This window comes from Diorhabda carinulata, chromosome X (assembly GCF_026250575.1).
Source record: "Diorhabda carinulata isolate Delta chromosome X, icDioCari1.1, whole genome shotgun sequence".
Taxonomy (NCBI): domain Eukaryota; kingdom Metazoa; phylum Arthropoda; class Insecta; order Coleoptera; family Chrysomelidae; genus Diorhabda; species Diorhabda carinulata.
The window spans coordinates 1,554,368-1,574,649 of NC_079472.1; the positions used below are offsets into that span (position 1 = coordinate 1,554,368).

A 20,282-nucleotide genomic window follows, 5' to 3' on the forward strand; every position below is an offset into this window, starting at 1 on the left:
TTTATTAACGAAAATAAGTTTATTCAACTTTAACCTTTCGATTTATACAATACGTAATTAAAAATTTCAATGTAGTTATTAACGATTTCGTTAAAATTATCGACAGTACGGTTAAAAATGTTAAAATATCTAAGGAATATCTTATAAAAAACGATGAATTCGTAGTTTCCGGTTTTAAAAACCGAGTGCCGTTATGTCTAATTGCATATTCTATCCAATAGATGGCGCGCTCTCTAGAACTGTCAGTTTGATCTCTAACTAAACGTGACATTCTTTGAGCGTTCGTACGATATCTAAAAAAAGCAAAACGCAACATATTTGAACGGATAATGTACGAGGAGATACACAAAAATAACCGAAATAAAAAAAAATTGGCGTAATGACGTACGAGGGTGGTTGCAAAAGTTTTTCAAAAAAGATAATTAAAAATTTCAAACTCGAGGCGTCACCTTCGGGACTTTTCGGAAACTACAACCCACCGGTGGAAATTTCCGTCTCCTGCAGCGGTATGGAGAGGAAGGAGCCACCAAAAACACGATAAAACCTGCATACAGACGAAAATGACGCGATATTGCTGCAAGACAACTAAGTAGGTTAGGAAACCCTTCTTATAGTCCCGATTTGTCGCCTTGGGACTATCAATTTGGTCCATTGAAAGTAGCTACGATTCGAAAATAGTGCGAAGATTGAGGTTATGTAATAAGTCAAGATAATTTTACGAAAAAGGCGTCCGAAAACTGTGTAGATGTTTGCGACGACTATATTGGAAAAAACTGTGAAAAATATCAACTTTTTATAGCAAAAAAAAAACCAAAAAATGGTATTTCGGTTATTATTTGGTCCTCGTAGTATAATTCGACACCAAAAACTCACTCGGGATTATGTAGAAGCCGATGAATAGCGTCGTAAATATTTTCGGTGGTTATTTTTTGGAAAGGCAAAACTTTTCCCCACTTTTGATTCTCAATTTGTTCCGCGTTTTGATTTTGATCGAGCATAAAAGGTAGTGCCAAAATCGGTACTCCGAAACGTGCCGCTTCCACGGTGCTCAATCCACCGCAATGGCTGATGAACAATTTCGTTTTATTGTGAGCTGGAAAATGTATCGATTGAAATTCCTATCCGTATACAGGGATCGGCGTAAGTCGGGCAACAAAATTACAAAAAAAAAAATCGAAAAAGAGAGTGGCCATCTTGATAAACGCATTTACGTCAAGATGTCCGCGAAGAGTTTCAAATTGTTCCTTGATTGCAGTTTGGAGGTCAGGAGAGGTGTCCTGCATGAAATGACGGATGTTCACGAGTGTTGGAACGTTGTCCTTTTGTCCACGTAAATTTTAGAGCATTTTCAGATAACTTTGGTCAATCAAAAAATTATGAACCCATAAGAGACGCGGCAGCACCACAGTTTCCATGTTTTCGTTAGTTGTTACAAATATAGGGTCGTCCAGAACGCGGCGCGTCGTTAACAGAACCCGTTTTTAAGAATTTCCCGTACGGTTTCCATACTATTAAGAAATTTAGTATCGGCGAGTCGGAAATTGTTGTGGATTTTAAGTAAACGTAGTTTCGTAATCGCGTTCGGGTACGTCGAACATTTTTACCGCATGGAAACCTGTCCATACATACAACTCAGGATTCTGAGCATTCCAATACACGCAGTAACTCGATTAATTATGGAGGAGACGCGGCAGCACCACAGTTTCCATGTTTTCGTTAGTTTGTACAAATACGGGGTCGTCCAGAACGCGGCGCGTCGTTAACAGAGCCCGTTTTTAAAAATTTCCCGTACGGTTTCCATACTATTAAGAAATTTAGTATCGGCGAGTCGGAAATTGTTGTGGATTTTAAGTAAACGTAGTTTCGTAATCGCGTTCTGGTACGTCGAACATTTTTACCGCATGGAAACCTGTCCATACATACAACTCAGGATTCTGAGCATTCCAATACACGCAGTAACTCGATTAATTATGGAGGAGACGCGGCAGCACCACAGTTTCCATGTTTTCGTTAGTTTGTACAAATACGGGGTCGTCCAGAACGCGGCGCGTCGTTAACAGAGCCCGTTTTTAAAAATTTCCCGTACGGTTTCCATACTATTAAGAAATTTAGTATCGGCGAGTCGGAAATTGTTGTGGATTTTAAGTAAACGTAGTTTCGTAATCGCGTTCTGGTACGTCGAACATTTTTACCGCATGGAAACCTGTCCATACATACAACTCAGGATTCTGAGCATTCCAATACACGCAGTAACTCGATTAATTATGGAGGAGACGCGGCAGCACCACAGTTTCCATGTTTTCGTTAGTTTGTACAAATACGGGGTCTTCCAGAGCGCGGCGCGTCGTTAACAGAGCCCGTTTTTAAGAATTTCCCGTACGGTTTCCATACTATTAAGAAATTTAGTATCGGCGAGTCGGAAATTGTTGTGGATTTTAAGTAAACGTAGTTTCGTAATCGCGTTCTGGTACGTCGAACATTTTTACCGCATGGAAACCTGTCCATACATACAACTCAGGATTCTGAGCATTCCAATACACGCAGTAACTCGATTAATTATGGAGGAGACGCGGCAGCACCACAGTTTCCATGTTTTCGTTAGTTTGTACAAATACGGGGTCTTCCAGAGCGCGGCGCGTCGTTAACAGAGCCCGTTTTTAAGAATTTCCCGTACGGTTTCCATACTATTAAGAAATTTAGTATCGGCGAGTCGGAAATTGTTGTGGATTTTAAGTAAACGTAGTTTCGTAATCGCGTTCGGGTACGTCGAACATTTTTACCGCATGGAAACCTGTCCATACATACAACTCAGGATTCTGAGCATTCCAATACACGCAGTAACTCGATTAATTATGGAGGAGACGCGGCAGCACCACAGTTTCCATGTTTTCGTTAGTTTGTACAAATACGGGGTCTTCCAGAGCGCGGCGCGTCGTTAACAGAGCCCGTTTTTAAGAATTTCCCGTACGGTTTCCATACTATTAAGAAATTTAGTATCGGCGAGTCGGAAATTGTTGTGGATTTTAAGTAAACGTAGTTTCGTAATCGCGTTCGGGTACGTCGAACATTTTTACCGCATGGAAACCTGTCCATACATACAACTCAGGATTCTGAGCATTCCAATACACGCAGTAACTCGATTAATTATGGAGGAGACGCGGCGGCACCACAGTTTTCATGTTTTTGTTCGTTTGTACAAATACGGGGTCTTCCAGAGCGCGGCGCGTCGTTAACAGAGCCCGTTTTTAAGAATTTCCCGTACGGTTTCCATACTATTAAGAAATTTAGTATCGGCGAGTCGGAAATTGTTGTGGATTTTAAGTAAACGTAGTTTCGTAATCGCGTTCTGGTACGTCGAACATTTTTACCGTATGGAAACCTGTCCATACATACAACTCAGGATTCTGAGCATTCCAATACACGCAGTAACTCGATTAATTATGGAGGAGACGCGGCAGCACCACAGTTTCCATGTTTTCGTTAGTTTGTACAAATACGGGGTCTTCCAGAGCGCGGCGCGTCGTTAACAGAGCCCGTTTTTAAGAATTTCCCGTACGGTTTCCATACTATTAAGAAATTTAGTATCGGCGAGTCGGAAATTGTTGTGGATTTTAAGTAAACGTAGTTTCGTAATCGCGTTCGGGTACGTCGAACATTTTTACCGCATGGAAACCTGTCCATACATACAACTCAGGATTCTGACATTCCAATACACGCAGTAACTCGATTAATTATGGAGGAGACGCGGCAGCACCACAGTTTCCATGTTTTCGTTAGTTTGTACAAATACGGGGTCGTCCAGAACGCGGCGCGTCGTTAACAGAGCCCGTTTTTAAAAATTTCCCGTACGTTTTCCATACTATTAAGAAATTTAGTATCGGCGAGTCGGAAATTGTTGTGGATTTTAAGTAAACGTAGTTTCGTAATCGCGTTCGGGTACGTCGAACATTTTTACCGCATGGAAACCTGTCCATACATACAACTCAGGATTCTGAGCATTCCAATACACGCAGTAACTCGATTAATTATGGAGGAGACGCGGCAGCACCACAGTTTCCATGTTTTCGTTAGTTTGTACAAATACGGGGTCGTCCAGAACGCGGCGCGTCGTTAACAGAGCCCGTTTTTAAAAATTTCCCGTACGTTTTCCATACTATTAAGAAATTTAGTATCGGCGAGTCGGAAATTGTTGTGGATTTTAAGTAAACGTAGTTTCGTAATCGCGTTCGGGTACGTCGAACATTTTTACCGCATGGAAACCTGTCCATACATACAACTCAGGATTCTGAGCATTCCAATACACGCAGTAACTCGATTAATTATGGAGGAGACGCGGCAGCACCACAGTTTCCATGTTTTCGTTAGTTTGTACAAATACGGGGTCGTCCAGAACGCGGCGCGTCGTTAACAGAGCCTGTTTTTAAAAATTTCCCGTACGGTTTCCATACTATTAAGAAATTTAATATCGGCGAGTCGGAAATTGTTGTAGATTTTAAGTAAACGTAGTTTCGTAATCGCGTTCGGGTACGTCGAACATTTTTACCGCATGGAAACCTGTCCATACATACAACTCAGGATTCTGAGCATTCCAATACACGCAGTAACTCGATTAATTATGGAGGAGACGCGGCAGCACCACAGTCTCCATGTTTTCGTTAGTTTGTACAAATACGGGGTCTTCCAGAGCGCGGCGCGTCGTTAACAGAGCCCGTTTTTAAGAATTTTCCGTCCGTATTCCATACTATTACGACAGCGTTGCCAGACTTATGCCGACGTATGTAAGATCGGACAGATACCTAGTAATTCTTGTTGAGGCAACCATTTGCGCAAAATCACGTTTTTTGGTACGTTTTCTAACGTCTTTGTTATTTTCCACAAAATGGTTTCGTTTAATTTCGAAAATGCATCGAGAATATAACGGATTTTAGTTGAATCCATATCGTTGGAATTTAGATTCGATCCTAACGAAAATATGATGATACCGTGGGGGGAATCGTCCACTATTTCCTGAAGATCCTGTCGGATTTATTATAACAAGCAAGTTGGTAAACATTTTTTTTCATTTAGTGTACTTACTTTAGGTAATTTGTTGATAAGGTCCAAATGGACACCTCCGATAGGTATCACGCTAGGCGGTAACGATCTCGGATAGTGGAAACCAATCACCAGGTTACAAAGAAGCAGCGAAAGATGATCGTGTAGATGATGAAGAGGTAGCATGTGATTTCCGAACGATCGGTTCAATACTTGAATCAACTCGGAATCGTAAAGCCTGCGCCACGTGTAGGTATCAAAATACGTGAAAAAATAATTTTGGATTCGTTGGGCGAAATTCATATCGGTGGAAAATGTCGTATACATGAAGGGTTCGTAGGAAGGGTTGACGTCTTTACCGAAAATATCCGATATGTATTTGGGGATCATGAAAGCAGTTATACCGATGCTGGGGGGGAAATCGAATTTTTTAATTAAAGGTAATAAACAACTGAAACTTATATCGAATATAAGTAAATCGAAAAAATCTGTTGGGTAATTTAAGATGGCGTTTAAAGATGGAGATTCGAGATTACGAGTGCACGTGGAAATTTCGTAATCGTTTTTTAATTTAATGTTGTCAAGTACCCCATATTTATGTAGTTTGTTGATGTTTAAAACGTTTTTCGTCGATTCAGGCAATGCTAAAAAAAAGTTTAATTATACAGTGTGATTAAACAATGCAGAATGATTGATTAGCGTATCGTCGTTCTTCGAGATATCAATTTGAAAACTTCATCATCATCATTAGTCTTCACACTATATTATTATTTACAATATTACAGGGTATTCCAGAATGCCATAAAGTTAGATTTTTTGAAATGAAACACCCTATATATAAAGATACATTATGAAAACACATTTCTTTGTCTTTTTGATATTCAATAAAATATTTTCGGTGGTTAAAAACTAATTGTATAATTCAAAAACGTGTAATTCCAGTCGATTAACAAACGTGTACTGTTAGAAATGCGACTGCTCAATAAGACCAAAACGTTTGAGCTTGTTTGAATAACGGAGTTTAATATTTTCCACCTTGAGTAAGTTAGATTAGAAAAACATCGTCTTAATTACTATTCTAATTGTATTCTAAACAAAACGCGGAAAGATATATTCATCTTTGATAATTAATCAAATATTTATGTCAAACTAGTAAGGTTAATCGTAAACTTGAATAAATCAAAAACGTGTAATTCGGGTCGATTAACAAACGTGTACTGTTAGAAATGCGACTGCAACCTAACTAAATCTGTTTCACATATATTGCACATAGAAACTTTCATTACCTTCTAATTCGTACATAGTTAAATTTTCATGAAGGATAATGTCGATGTTTCTTAATCCCAACAAAGTGATATTATGCCCCCTTTCTAATAACGCTTTGACGATTCCATAGTTCCAAATCTGATGGCTAGGTGACGGAACGTTGTCTACTATCAAAATATTGGAGGCGGATATTTCAAAAGTCATATCCGTAATTATAAAAATCGAACATACAATTAGATTTATTTTCTTCATAACTAATAACTAAAAAAAAATTTTTCAGGTTCAAGAAAGTAGTTTTTGATTGGTGACTCAAAAAAAAGTTCATCTTTGTATTACTTATTACTGATCAAAGCCTTAAGTTCGTAAACCAGATGATTAAGCGCGCGAATGGTGCCTCAAAACTAATTAAACCGAGATAAATCAAAAACGTGTAATTTGGTTCGATTAACAAACATGTACTGTTAGAAACGCGACTCTAATAAATAACAAACATTGTAGATATAATATTCGATTAAGTAATGTCAAGGTAATATCGGTATAAGTCAAACAACATTTTTCGTGCATCAGACAGTTGTGTTTCGTGTCATAAAAACACTTGCTCGTCGAGTAGCGAATTTCAATAACAATTTCCTAATTCGCCGCTACCAAATCGTTCAAAGGTGTGGAAGACATACCAGAAATTCTTAAAAACGGGCTCTGTTGTCGACGCGCCGCGTTCTTGACGACAACTAACGAAAATATGGAAACAATAGCTTAAGATTTGAGCAGTGCGGCTACCGAAAGAACGAATTGCATGGATTTTTGTGAGGTTATGTTACATCTGATGTTTATACTAACAAATCGACTACTCTTAAACAATTACAAGAAAATATCTGTCACTAAATGGCGGCGATTACGGTGTGGAACTGTCATAGGCAATTTTAGTGCTTGTTTAAATTTGGACGATGTTATTTTTAAGAAACAAATTCCCAATGAATTGAACTTTCTTTTTTGAGACACCTTTCAAATATGATTGAAATTATAGAATACTGAAACTGATATTACTAAAAATTATAACTACTTACCATTTTCTCGTGATTAAATTCTGATGAATTCTTTCGTTTAATGTTTCGAAATTATCTCCTAATGAATATCTCAATAAACAAGTCGTTTAGATATATATTTTCTTATCAATACTTTATAAATAATGCTTTTTATACATGGTCGTCACATTAATATACCAAAAAGGGTAAATTTTTAATGGATCTATAAAGATGTTTCGTACATACGAGTGTTGCTACTTAAGTTTCGAGATATGGCAACACTGTCAACTGTCAACACAGTCAAGTCCCCTTGGTCGACCTTTCCTTGGTCTCTGGAGTGGATTGAGGTCACGAAACGTCTTCAGATCATACTTAAAGTCGTTGCGTTTATTATCCTTCGCGTCGACAGGTTTTTTATGTTTGAAATTCCGTGTCGTTATGTTTTCTTTTCTTTTGGTGAGTTTAGGTAATGTTCAGTCAACGTTGGGAGGCCCAAACGCTGGATTCATCGTGTAATTGCAGCTTTACTTCCAATGTACAGCTGTACGTTGGAACGCGAACGTTGGATACATCGTGTAGTACCGGCTTTAGCATTACGTGACGTTTCAAGAAGCGAATTAATAAAAAAATTAAAGTATCTTAAAGTGATTATTTTTCGAGTTGTTTACATACTCGAAACATTTTTTTTGGTGGTTTTTTTGGTGATGACGGATCCTTGTTTGGTACCCAACGTTTTCTTCTTGTTCAAAATTAGATTTCGAGGTTTTTCCACACCTGAAGAACCTGTTGGTGCGTCCAAATCACAAATTTTGGAGAAGTGTCTCGATCTTTTTGAATATTTTATTTTTTTATCTAGTGGGATTGATTTCACCGTATGTTATAAAAAAAAATATTCGAGGAAGTGGCTAAATCGGTTGATAATTTCACCAACTTCCTTACGAAAGATAATAATTTGGTATTGAAGATACCGCAGTTAGTTGAACTAGTGCCAGGGAGTACAACAACGAAACGAATATGTTTAATAATCGAAAAAATCGAAATAGGAAAGATGCGTCTTATAAAAACTTCATTTGTGCCCTTTTAGCGTTTTTGGCAATGTTAATTTTGATATCTCTACTATTATACGCGTTTAAGAAACCAAATACTACAAAAATAACGGTAAGTTATTATTTTTTTTCATAAAAGTTTCGAAACTAGAAGCATACCATCGAAAAAGTGGAAAAATTCGACTTTTTGATGTTTATTTCGTCTTGTAGTCTTTCTTTTTATACTTTTTAGCGTTAACTATGTTGTCATTTCATTCCAGGACGAACCTGAATCCGATTATAATAAAGGGTGAGTTCCTACGAATCCTATTTACTAAAATTAACATTTACTTTATTTATTATTTCTAATTTTCAAAAAATATTCAACAAAATGACTGTTTTGTCTTCTATAATTCATTATCAAACTACCAAGACGGTTCCTGAAGTACCTGGTCTAACCTAGAGATGGCGGTAGTTGCTTGATAAATTACAGCATGTTTTAAAATTGGAGACGCCAAGTTTTTGAGTTTATTCGTTTGGCAGCCATCAATAGTGAACGTTTTCGTTGGATTTTTGAGACAATACTTTCATTTGAAAGGCTTTAGTCCAACCAATATAAAAGTTGAACAGTTTAGACGAGACTGTACGACCTAGCAGACATAATAACTGGAAATTTGGACACGGAGAAAGCTGTGCGCAAGATGGGTGATCACAATTGAACAAAATCATCGTCGTGAAGTGTTTGGTAATGAAAGAAACCTGAATTTTCGGGCTGTTTCATCACAATTGGTCTATCACTTCACACCGGAAACTAAAGAGCAATCGAAACAATGGACCGAAGAGGGAGGACCGGGTTCAAAGAAGACAAATAACGTTCCGACTGCAAGCAAGTCGGTTTTTCGGTATAATTTTCATTAAATATCTTGAAAAATGAAAAAAAAACATCAACGGTAAGTCTTATTGCAACTTTCGAGAGAAGAAATCAAGTAAAAACGGCCGCAAGTGAAAATTAATGAATTAAAGTTTGAATAGCTACCTTATTCGCCAGATTTAGCCCCCTTGGATTATTTTTTTGTTCCTAGTTAATGGCAATTTCGAGTATCGAGCGTGCGAGTCGAGTCGATTTTTTTGTTTTCTATCATTTATTTAATACTTTAACGTTCAATTTTAGCAAAAATAATAAACCTACAACACCTGAAACCACCACTCAACATTCAATTACAACAATCAGGAATAGTTTTGATACAGAAACAAATCTTACTACTAGCAGTACACTTCAACCATCGACATCAACTGTTGGTTCAAACACAACATCTGTTCTAAAATTATTTGCATCTACAAGGAGTATTTCAACCCAAACAACTGCTACAAACACTACATCTACTGAAACAAGCTTGCCAATACCTACAACAAGCAGTACCCGTGTGGTTACCACAGAAAAAACAAAACCAAGTGCAGTAATTACTACTGAATCTGGTAATTTAGCACTTACAAGTAGTACCCCTGTCTTACCAACAGAAGAAGCCACAACAAGTACAATAATTACTAATGAATCTGATAATTTAGCACCTACAAACAGTACCCATGTGGTTACCACAGAAAAAACAAGACCAAGTGCAGTAATTACTACTGAATCTGGTAATTTAGCACTTACAAGTAGTACCCCTGTGGTACCCACAGAAGAAGCCACACCAAGGACAATAATTACTAATGAATCTGATAATTTGGCACCTACAAATAGTACCCATGTGGTTACCACAGAAAAAACAAAACCAAGTGCAGTAATTACTACTGAATCTGGTAATTTAGCACCTACAACAAGTAGTACCCCTGAGGTTTCTACAGTAACAACCACTACTGAGTCTGTTGGTACTCATAAAATCTTATCTGCTGATTCTTCTACATCTTCATTCGATATAGGGGAATATGTTTCTACTGATACCACACCTGCACCGTTTGAAGGTAACTTTATTAACGAAATTTGAATTTTTGAATGATGGGAGTTGAAATTGTTTTAGAAAAAATTTGTGAAGAAGCTATTTGTAAGAGGGTGTCTTCGACGATGTTGTCGATGATGAATCATGAGAATATTAATAAATGCGGTGATTATTTCAATAAGATTTGTCTTAATCCGGAAGAAGGCAGCGAGGATCGTTTTTTGAGGCAAATGTTTAAAAATTTGATCCATTTAATCGATAGAAATCATTCTGATGGAATTGGATTTTTTGGTGATTTTTATCACGCCTGCAACAATCACGCGCATTCTATTAACAGGATAAATAGAATCAAAAATCGTGAGTATTCTCATAGTACGAGAGTTTTTTTAACAATTTCGAAGTAGTTCAAATGTCCCACACAATTTTTAAAATATTTGAATAAAACGTTGATGCTAATTATAAAAAATTATTTTTATATAATAAATTGATTCCTATACATCATTTAACAAACCTTGCAGCTATTTAGTTACTCATATTTATACAGGGCTATTCAGTAAAAGCAGTAAGTCGAAAAAATACTTTCTATAACGTTATTATTTACTTTATGATCACCCTGTACTATAAAACAAATAGAAATAGGTCGTATCGATGTTTTTACATGTACAACAGTCACTGTTGTATGAAATTTTTGTGTTTTTGTGAAAATATTCATGAGTAGTTCAAATGTCCCACATAGTTTTTCAAATAATTGAAGAAAAAGTGGTTGTTAATTCGAAAAAAATCATTTAGATATAAAAAATTTATCCCTATACACCCTTTAACAAGTATAGCAGCTGTTTAGTTACTAATATTTATACAGGCCTATTCAGTAAAAGCAGTAAGTCGAAAAAATACTTTCTATAACGTTATTATTTACTTTATGATCACCCTGTACTATGAAACAAATTATATCGATGTTTTTATTATATACAACGTACTTTTTCGCATGAAGTTTTTGTATTTTTTTGAAAATTTAAAAGTAGTTCAAATATACTAAATACGATGGCGAATGAGTAAAAATTTTTTTATTCATTCTTCAATATACCAAAAATTGATCACTACTTTGGCAACATCGGAAATTCAATTAAACCTTTGAAAGGTTTTATTTAAATTTAAAATAATGGATCAACAATTAAAATATTAATTATATTAACTATTTTTTATACCCCATATATTAAGGATGACAACCATATTTTCTTCTTCTCTTTCTTGGTATGAGACCTACAATGTAGTAGGTTGTTGAAGATCTAATATGAGTGGATATACAATTATCAATAGAAATATGGATTTACTGGACGGTGAAACAAAACAATATACTATATTTTAGTTATTTCATATTATTTTAATTTTAAAAATAGTGCAATAAACACATCCACTAATATCGACGACGCCGGTTCTTCAAAAATTGAGGTTAAAACAAACTACTTACCAGAAAAAAGAGATTATAGTTCATACAATCCAATTTTTAGTAATGTATCACTAATAAACCTTAGTTGTTACACATTTACTGAGTTTATAGCAGCACAATCACTTTATAAATAACCATAATTACCTATAAACTAAACTAAATCAACGATCTAGTGACAACTGCGAGATTTCTAGATAGTATAAGAAAATGGCGCGAGTATCTTTACACAGCGTTGTCACGTAGAGCAAAATAATTTTAAACACATGTAATATCAACAATAAAAAAAGAAAAGAATTAATAATCAACTTTCATATTTAAATAATAACACATATATTTTAATTATTAATTATTATTTTTTTTCTTGTAAATATATTTTTTTATATTTTACACCTAATTCTTAGTAGATATTTCTAAAGCATTATCAGAAATAAAGCACAATTTGACAATACCGCACGATGGGTATCTCGTTGTTGTTTTAGCATTTTAAGCTCATTTATACGTAACTGATATACAGGGTGTATCTATTTTCAGTGAAACAAATTCCTGGAAGCGACTTTTCCGATATAGTTGTAGAATCTATTTTGACACAATCCATGCCTTTTTTTGACGTTGGATTGAATATTAGAAACGACATATTCATACTTGAGGTAAAAAAATTTCGCAAATATATTTTTTCTGTTATTAATTATTAAATTTTGATGACGTCATATGTTTATTTACTTCAGATGACATTGCCTGGATTGAGCTATCTAAAAACTAATATTAAGGGTTGGTCTCTACGAGAACAGATCAAAGAAAGTTGCTTCGTTGAAATCGCTGGTAGCGTTGTGGACAACATCGTGAGATTAAATCAAATATCCAGCTACGTCGATAAATGCATTCAAACAGAAATTGAAAATTATATAATTCAATTTTCGCAAGAAATAGAGGAAATTAGTAAAATTGACGACATGGATTTCTTGAAAAATATTGTACCCAAGGTAATTTTTTATTATTTTCACCATGTTTACTAAATGAAAATCACTTGAAATAAATATTTATAATTTTTTTTTATTTGCAGGAAGAAACAAAAATGAATTTTTTCGAAATTTTAAATATAATTCAGGTGAGGGATGTAAAAAATAACTTCACGTTTTTTTTCGAGAATATCTTCGAGTCCTTAGTTTTTTTGGCATAACATCATTAGGCTTCGTTAGAAATTTGTTTTTCCAGTTTAATCTAGTTCGAGGTAACGCAATCTGATTCAGGATATCGCAGTTGAATTAAGGGTAACGCAATCTGATTCAGGATATCGCAGTTGAATTAAGGGTAACGCAATCTGATTCAACATATCGCAATTGATTTAAGGGTAACGCAATCTGATTCAGCTTAATGTAACCGGATTCAAGGTAACGCAGTCTGAGGAGATTAAATAAAAGCCACTACTGGAGGATTGAAAATGTACTTTTATTCTTTTCATTATTAAAAGCATGTACCTAACCTAGTATCATAATGAAATACGTCTCAAAACATCTAAAAAGTGTGAAATTATTCTTTAAGATTATTGCTTGGTATCAGTTAGGGATGAAAAGCGGCGTTGCCATATATATCCTACCGTATTTCGGGTAACGCAATGTGTAACCGGCGCCGTTCTAATATTTAGTAAAATTGTTCGAGGTAACGCGATCTGATTCAGTGTATCGCAGTCAAGTTGAAGGTAACGCGATTTAATTCAGAGTAACATAAGCAAATTCAAGGTAATGCAATATAATTCAAGGTAACGCAGTCGAGTTAAGGGTACCGCGATCTAATTAAGAGTAACATAATCGAATTTAAGGTAACGCAATTTGATTCAGAGTATCGCAGTCGAGTTAAGAGTAACGCGATTTTATGCAGAGTAACGTAATCATAGTCAGGGTAACGCAAATCAATTAATGATAATGCAATATAATTCAAGGTAACGAAATCTGTTGGGATATGAAATAAGAGCCAGTGATAGGGGAGCGAAAATATAAATTTATTTTTTTTATGCTAAAATAATGAAAGTCGAGTTATCATTATACTGAAATACGTCTCATAATTATAGATGAAAACTGTGAAAATATTGTTTAGAGTAAGTCAGGGATAGAAGCGGCGTTGCCCGAATACTGGCATATCTTATTAGATGTTTCGTAATTCCAAAATAATCGAATTTAGGGTAACGCAATATAAAATCATAGTTACATAATCGAAATAAAGGTAACGCAAATTTAATATAGTTATGTCTAGTTCATTTCACAAGACGTCGTACAGCGAGACGTCACATTAAAGCAACGTTGCCAAAGTTTGAAAAAACATGTAAATAAATGATGGGGATTTTCGATAGCTGTTAAATTGAGTTATTTGATTTCAGGAAAATTTAGCGTTATATCGTAACGTCCCTAATTCATACGGAAAATCAAAGTCAATTACATTGCATGAATTAAATAAAAAATATGACTTGGATATTGATTGGATTGAATTATTTGAAAAATTATTAGGAAAACATAAAGTGACAGGAGATACTAATATATTATTCTCGGATTATTTAAATGAAGTTTTCACACAATTGAGCGATAAAAAATAGTATGTAAAATTTGGTTTTTAGTGGAATATTGAGTTATAAACGTATTTTCGTTTTAGTAACGTCACGGAAATGTTAAATTTGTGGTATAACGTGGAATATTATAAAAATTTCGTCATAGAAAGACATATTGGCAACAGAGGGCTGTACTGTATGAAACTAACGTCTCAACTTATGCCAGAAATATCGTCGTACTTGATAACAAACATAACCAACAAAAACACTGAAAAAAATTCTGCTTCAATCGAAAATATAGCGAAAAAAATGATGGACGAAATAAAAACATCTTTTCAAATCGCTAATTTGGGAGGAAATAGTATAAAATTGATCCAAGAAAAATTAGACAATTGTAACATAAAAGGTCCTGAATTGTTTATTGTAGAAGGTAACGTATTTAATATTTCATATTAAATTGTTCGAATATTAATAATGAAAAGTACATTTGACAACGTCCATAATATAAAATTATAATCAACCAAGCAGTGTTGCCGTAAAAATTTTCATTTAATTCCATTTATAATTATTTATAATGCTAGTTACTTCAATTATTAGATACAAAATTAAATTACATAACTTGAGCCGACCCTGTGCGTCAGCCATTACATTCAATAATTGACACGTGGTCGATATCGGCCAATAAGATCAGTGTTGCTAACCGCGAGAAGTTACAACTACCGGATAAGTACAGTGTTGCCGGAATTAAAGAATTTCCTTCAATATGAAGAATTTCTACGACTTATATGAATATGAATGTTAATTATTTTTTACATATTAATTTTATTTTGTAAACAATCTGTTATATCGTCCGATAATATATATAAAATATTATTGAGAGTTGTCGAAAAAGTTTGGCAAAACTGCTTCGAGGAATTAGATAATTACGTTTACCTGGGGAATTCAATAAATATTTCTATTGTAGATAGTAAATTTCCACCAAAAATTAACGAAACATACGAAAACCAGCTCATAGAAATGATACGAACATATAAACGAACAATTTATGATAAAGCTATGAATAATGTTACAAGCAAAATCTTGTGAGTATAAAAAATGTATTAGTAGTACTTTAATATCATACTGGGCGTACAAAAATGAAAAAAAAAACAATTATCTATGATTTCAAGTTTTCTTTTGAAAAATCCTACTAGTAAAAGTCAATACGATGTAAATCGGGTACTAAAATTAACCGAAACGTTATCTTTTAAAGCATACATACTTTATCGTTATTTTCGAAGTACCCTCGTAACTTGTTATATTTATATAACAATAATAATTAAATTTCAATTAAAATTTGTACCATTTTGACTCCTCGTATACTTTCCCTCTTTAAACTTCCACTCGTACTTGACAAACCGAAGGCGACATCTTGTTAACCAAAAATTTATGGATTATTCGATTTATTATAATAAGTACACCCTGTAGATACGTTATACTTTTATTTTGATATTTTTTTTTTGCAGATTAAAATTTTTCGTGAGTCCTTTTGATACGCAACCTAGAACTTTTCCCCCGTTCAAAGACATAGGTGACATAACCTCAAAACGTTTCATTTATATTAGTTTCACCGACTACTTTGATTTTAGTTTACCAGCCGGGATACGTTTTCGATATAACGAAAGATTTACCGAATTACGTCATTTTGGCCAAAAAAGGATTACCATTAGCACAGGAAATATTTAAGCAAATTATTTATAACGATCATCCGAATCAATTAAATAACGAAGAAATTATAATTTACAAACATTTAAACAAATCTTCAAAAACGGGGAATTTATTAGGGTCGCGGTACACAGTGGAAAAAATCGAATGTGAAGTTGAGGTGAGATTGAATTCCATCACGCACACTACGATCTAATATATACAATCAGACAAACACTGTTGCCAAACTTAATAATATTTTAGGGAGCGTCAGAGATAAATCTGAATTACGAATCTTTAGTATGTGATAATAGGGCATTCAAATTGGTATTTGAACTTTTCCAGAACGAACCGAATGACGAAGAATTACCGTTCGTTAATAATATACCGGTCGAAGAAAATTTTCTTACGCTTGCTCTTCAAGGTAATACTGTGCAATGGAAAATTTATTTGGCCGTTAAAATATTTTTAATTTTTAATTTTTAGATTTTTGCAAGCCGAACGATTTGGCTGATTTCATAGCTGATTATTACAACAAGAAACTACCGGCTCCGATCAAAATTAAAAATATGATTACAAATTCGAATTTATTTATTGATACGTTTAATTGTTGAAAGGAAAATAAATTTTTTAATATTTGCAATAATTTTGAACCCTCGTATTTTTGGAACCATAACTCTTAGTAACATCCTGATTTTTTACATCATACAGAGATCCTTTAAGAACATCCTTTCAAAATTTCAACTAAATTTTTCGATTATTTTAGCCTCAGTGATTTTTTAAATGAGTATATATTTTTCATTCATATTTGCGTAACTTTGGACCCTCGTATTTTCGGAAACATAACTCTCAACAACATCCTGATTTTTTTTATAATACAGAGATCCTTTAAGAACATTTTTTCAGAATTTCAGCTCGATACTTCGATTATTTCAGCTTCAGTGATTTTTTAAATAAGTATATATTTTTCATTCATATTTGCAACATCTTTGAACCCTCGTATTTTTGGAATCATAACTCTTAGCAACATCCTGATTTTTTTCATCATACAGAGATACTTTAAGAACATCCTTTCAGAATTTCAGCTCGATATTTCGATTATTTTAGCCTCAGTGATTTTTTAAATAAGTATATATTTTTCATTCATATTTGCGATAACTTTGGACCCTCGTATTTTTAGGACCATAACTTTTAGCAACATCCTGATTTTTTTTATAATGCAGAGATCCTTTAAGAACATCCTTTCAGAATTTCAGCTCGATATTTCGATTATTTTAGCCTCAGTGATTTTTTAAATGAGTATATATTTTTCATTCATATTTGCGTAACTTTGGACCCTCGTATTTTCAGAAACATAACTCTCAACAACATCCTGATTTTTTTTATAATACAGAGATCCTTTAAGAACATTTTTTCAGAATTTCAGCTCGATACTTCGATTATTTCAGCTTCAGTGATTTTTTAACTAAGTATATATTTTTCATTCATATTTGCAACATCTTTGAACCCTCGTATTTTTGGAATCATAACTCTTAGCAACATCCTGATTTTTTTCATCATACAGAGATCCCTTAAGAACATCTTTTCAGAATTTCAGCTCGATATTTCGATTATTTTAGCTTCAGTGATTTTTTAAATAAGTATATATTTTTCATTCATGTTTGCAATAACTTTGGACCCTCGTATTTTTGGAATCATAACTCTTAGCAACATCCTGATTTTTTTCATCATACAGAAATCCTTTAAGGACATTTTTTCATAATTTCAGCTCGATACTTCGATTATTTTAGCTTCAGTGATTTTTTAAATGAGTATATATTTTTCATTCATATTTGCGTAACTTTGGACCCTCGTATTTTCGGAAACATAACTCTCAACAACATCCTGATTTTTTTTATAATACAGAGATCCTTTAAGAACATTTTTTCAGAATTTCAGCTCGATACTTCGATTATTTCAGCTTCAGTGATTTTTTAAATAAGTATATATTTTTCATTCATATTTGCGATAACTTTGGAGACCCTCGTATTTTCGGAAACACAACTCTTAGCAACATCCTGATTTTTTTCATCATACAGAGATCCTTTAAGAACATCCTTTCAGAATTTCAGCTCGATATTTCGATTATTTTAGCCTCAGTGATTTTTTAAATAAGTATATATTTTTCATTCATATTTGCGATAACTTTGGACCCTCGTATTTTCGGAAACACAACTCTTAGCAACATCCTGATTTTTTTCATCATACAGAGATCCTTTAAGAATATCCTTTCAGAATTTCAGCTCGATTTTTCGATTATTTTAGCCTCAGTGATTTTTTAAATAAGTATATATTTTTCATTCATATTTGCAACATCTTTGAACCCTCGTATTTTTGGAATTACAACACTAAGCAACATCCTGATTTTTTTCATCATACAAATATCCTTCAAGAACATCGTTTAAAAATTTCAGCTCGATATTTTGATTATTTCAGCCCCAGTGATTTTTTAACTAAGCATATATATTTCATTAACCCTCGTATTTCTAAAACCATAAAATTAAGTAACATCCTGATTTTTTTCATCGTACAGAGATTCTCCAAGGACATTTCTTCAAAAAATAAGCGGCATATAATATGACAACCACTATTTTCGATTTAAAAACTAAAATTTTTGAAAAAGAACAGCCAATTTTTTTCTTAAAGATAAGCTAATTAATATCGATCCGATATTGCAATACGAATTTCCTTTATCCATTTGATAAAACTGGATGATTAATGCGGTTTTCATTATTTTTCATTCGGGTGGTGATAGCTGATCAAATATGAACGACCCTGGTACTTTTACGGTTACCAAAACAACTGTTAGAAGAAGAACGTCGATAAATAGATACGCGGGGTTCAAAACTTTCATATGCGCCCTCTTTATTTTTTTAGTCGTACTGATTCTGATATCTTCGTTAATGTTTGCTTTCAAATTCTATAAAAAAATTAGTGACAACGAGCAGGTGAGTTTATTAATTTAGGTTAAGCAACCCTAGATCGTTCGGGGTCGTAATTACACTTTTTTCAACGTCCTTTTACTATATTTTCCTAAAAATTCCAAATATACGTTTTCCTACGTTATTTCTGTATTTTTGAAATCAATTATTAGAATTAAAAATCGGACTACCACGTATAGTAATTAGTCAAAAAAATTAAGCAAATACTTTGTACAAAAACCTTGTCGAAAACGCGGATATATTAAATAACAAACAGTCTGTTATGTGTCACGTGACCAGTAAGAAGTATTAGTGCAGACGGAAAGAACGTTGAACTTTCTGCGGTGTTGCCAAGATTGATTGATGACAAAAAACTAGACATTGGGCTACAAAACTTTTGAAAGTTTGTTTTTTATGAAAGATTTCTCGACGAAAAATTTTTGTAATGTTTTTGGCACGAAAAATTTCCAATAATATTATTTTTTTATCGCTTTAGTAGGCTTTAACTGACTACATCCTATGACTAATTGATTTTTATCGATTTTTTTCTATTTTGTAGTAAAAAAAAATAATGATTTGTAGATTATGACTTCCTGCTGTATTGCTAAAAGCTGTAAACAAAAATTCTCTTGATATTCACATTGAGATAAAAACTGACGATTTTTTTTTAATAAAAATGTAATTATTTCCATATAATCATTTAACTTTAAAAAATATATGAAAATGTATAAATTTGGTAGTTTAAAGTTTTCTAGTTTGTCCAAATCCGACTTAATCAGCAGATTTAGCACCGTAAGACTTTTGGATCTACCCATAATAGAAATAAGACACGTCTAAAGCAGCGTTTTTGTTCGCAATTCATTATTTTGTTATTATCGTTGTAAATCAACGCCGCCACTGGAATAATTCAAAATTATACGCAGAGATTCACTCCAGTGGCGGCCTTCCTTCATCAATCTATATTTTTGTTCGGAATTCTTGGCATTCGTAATTTTATTATTGTAAATCAACGCCGCCACTGGAATTCTTAAAATGATTGAACATCATACCCAGAAATTTACTCCAGTGACGGCCTGACTACAATTCATATTTTTGTACGAAATTACTTATAGCCTTTTATTTTTTTTTATAAATCAACGCCGGTACTGGAATTATCCAGATGATTTAAAATCATACAGATACTTAGTTCAGTGACGGCGTTCGTTTATTAATATTTAATTTTTATTCATTATTCTCGGCAATTATAATTTTAATATTGTTGTTGTTAATCAACTCCGTCACTGGAATTCTTCGAATGATTCGAAATATACGCAGAGACGGCCTCGATATAACAATTTATATTTTTGTTGGAAATTATAACATTAATTTTTTT

At 33.6% G+C, this 20,282-nt stretch overlaps 3 protein-coding genes across 4 annotated transcripts in view; 2 read left to right on the forward strand and 1 right to left on the reverse strand.

Moving 5' to 3' along the window:
• Positions 1 to 20,282, reverse strand: part of LOC130902739 (UDP-glucosyltransferase 2-like) — a 27,512-nt gene continuing 7,230 nt past the window's right edge. The window contains exons 1-6 of one of the 2 annotated variants that reach the window (XM_057815005.1): positions 7,365 to 7,443; positions 6,321 to 6,561; positions 5,077 to 5,678; positions 4,797 to 5,016; positions 874 to 1,093; positions 1 to 293 (exon numbers count right to left, since the gene is read on the reverse strand). In XM_057815005.1, the coding sequence (XP_057670988.1) occupies positions 20 to 293; positions 874 to 1,093; positions 4,797 to 5,016; positions 5,077 to 5,678; positions 6,321 to 6,561; positions 7,365 to 7,367 (1,560 nt within the window). In that variant the 5' untranslated portion in view covers positions 7,368 to 7,443 and the 3' untranslated portion in view covers positions 1 to 19. Of the gene's footprint in view, positions 294 to 873; positions 1,094 to 4,796; positions 5,017 to 5,076; positions 5,679 to 6,320; positions 6,562 to 7,364; positions 7,444 to 20,282 lie in introns of those variants that run through there. The other variant, XM_057815004.1, reaches the window with a different exon arrangement.
• Positions 8,280 to 16,596, forward strand: LOC130902737 (uncharacterized). Its single transcript, XM_057815001.1, has 14 exons — positions 8,280 to 8,480; positions 8,629 to 8,657; positions 9,519 to 10,309; positions 10,366 to 10,641; positions 12,263 to 12,378; positions 12,457 to 12,711; positions 12,792 to 12,836; positions 14,103 to 14,314; positions 14,372 to 14,697; positions 15,232 to 15,349; positions 15,773 to 15,837; positions 15,896 to 16,131; positions 16,215 to 16,374; positions 16,437 to 16,596. Exons 1-14 carry the CDS (start codon positions 8,337 to 8,339, stop codon positions 16,562 to 16,564), a joined length of 2,901 nt encoding a protein of 966 aa, XP_057670984.1. The 5' UTR covers positions 8,280 to 8,336; the 3' UTR covers positions 16,565 to 16,596.
• LOC130902738 (uncharacterized) overlaps positions 18,693 to 20,282 on the forward strand; it is a 10,590-nt gene continuing 9,000 nt past the window's right edge. The window contains exon 1 of the mRNA XM_057815003.1: positions 18,693 to 18,937. Within this exon, the coding sequence (XP_057670986.1) occupies positions 18,755 to 18,937 (183 nt within the window). The 5' untranslated portion in view covers positions 18,693 to 18,754. The remainder of the gene's footprint in view (positions 18,938 to 20,282) is intronic.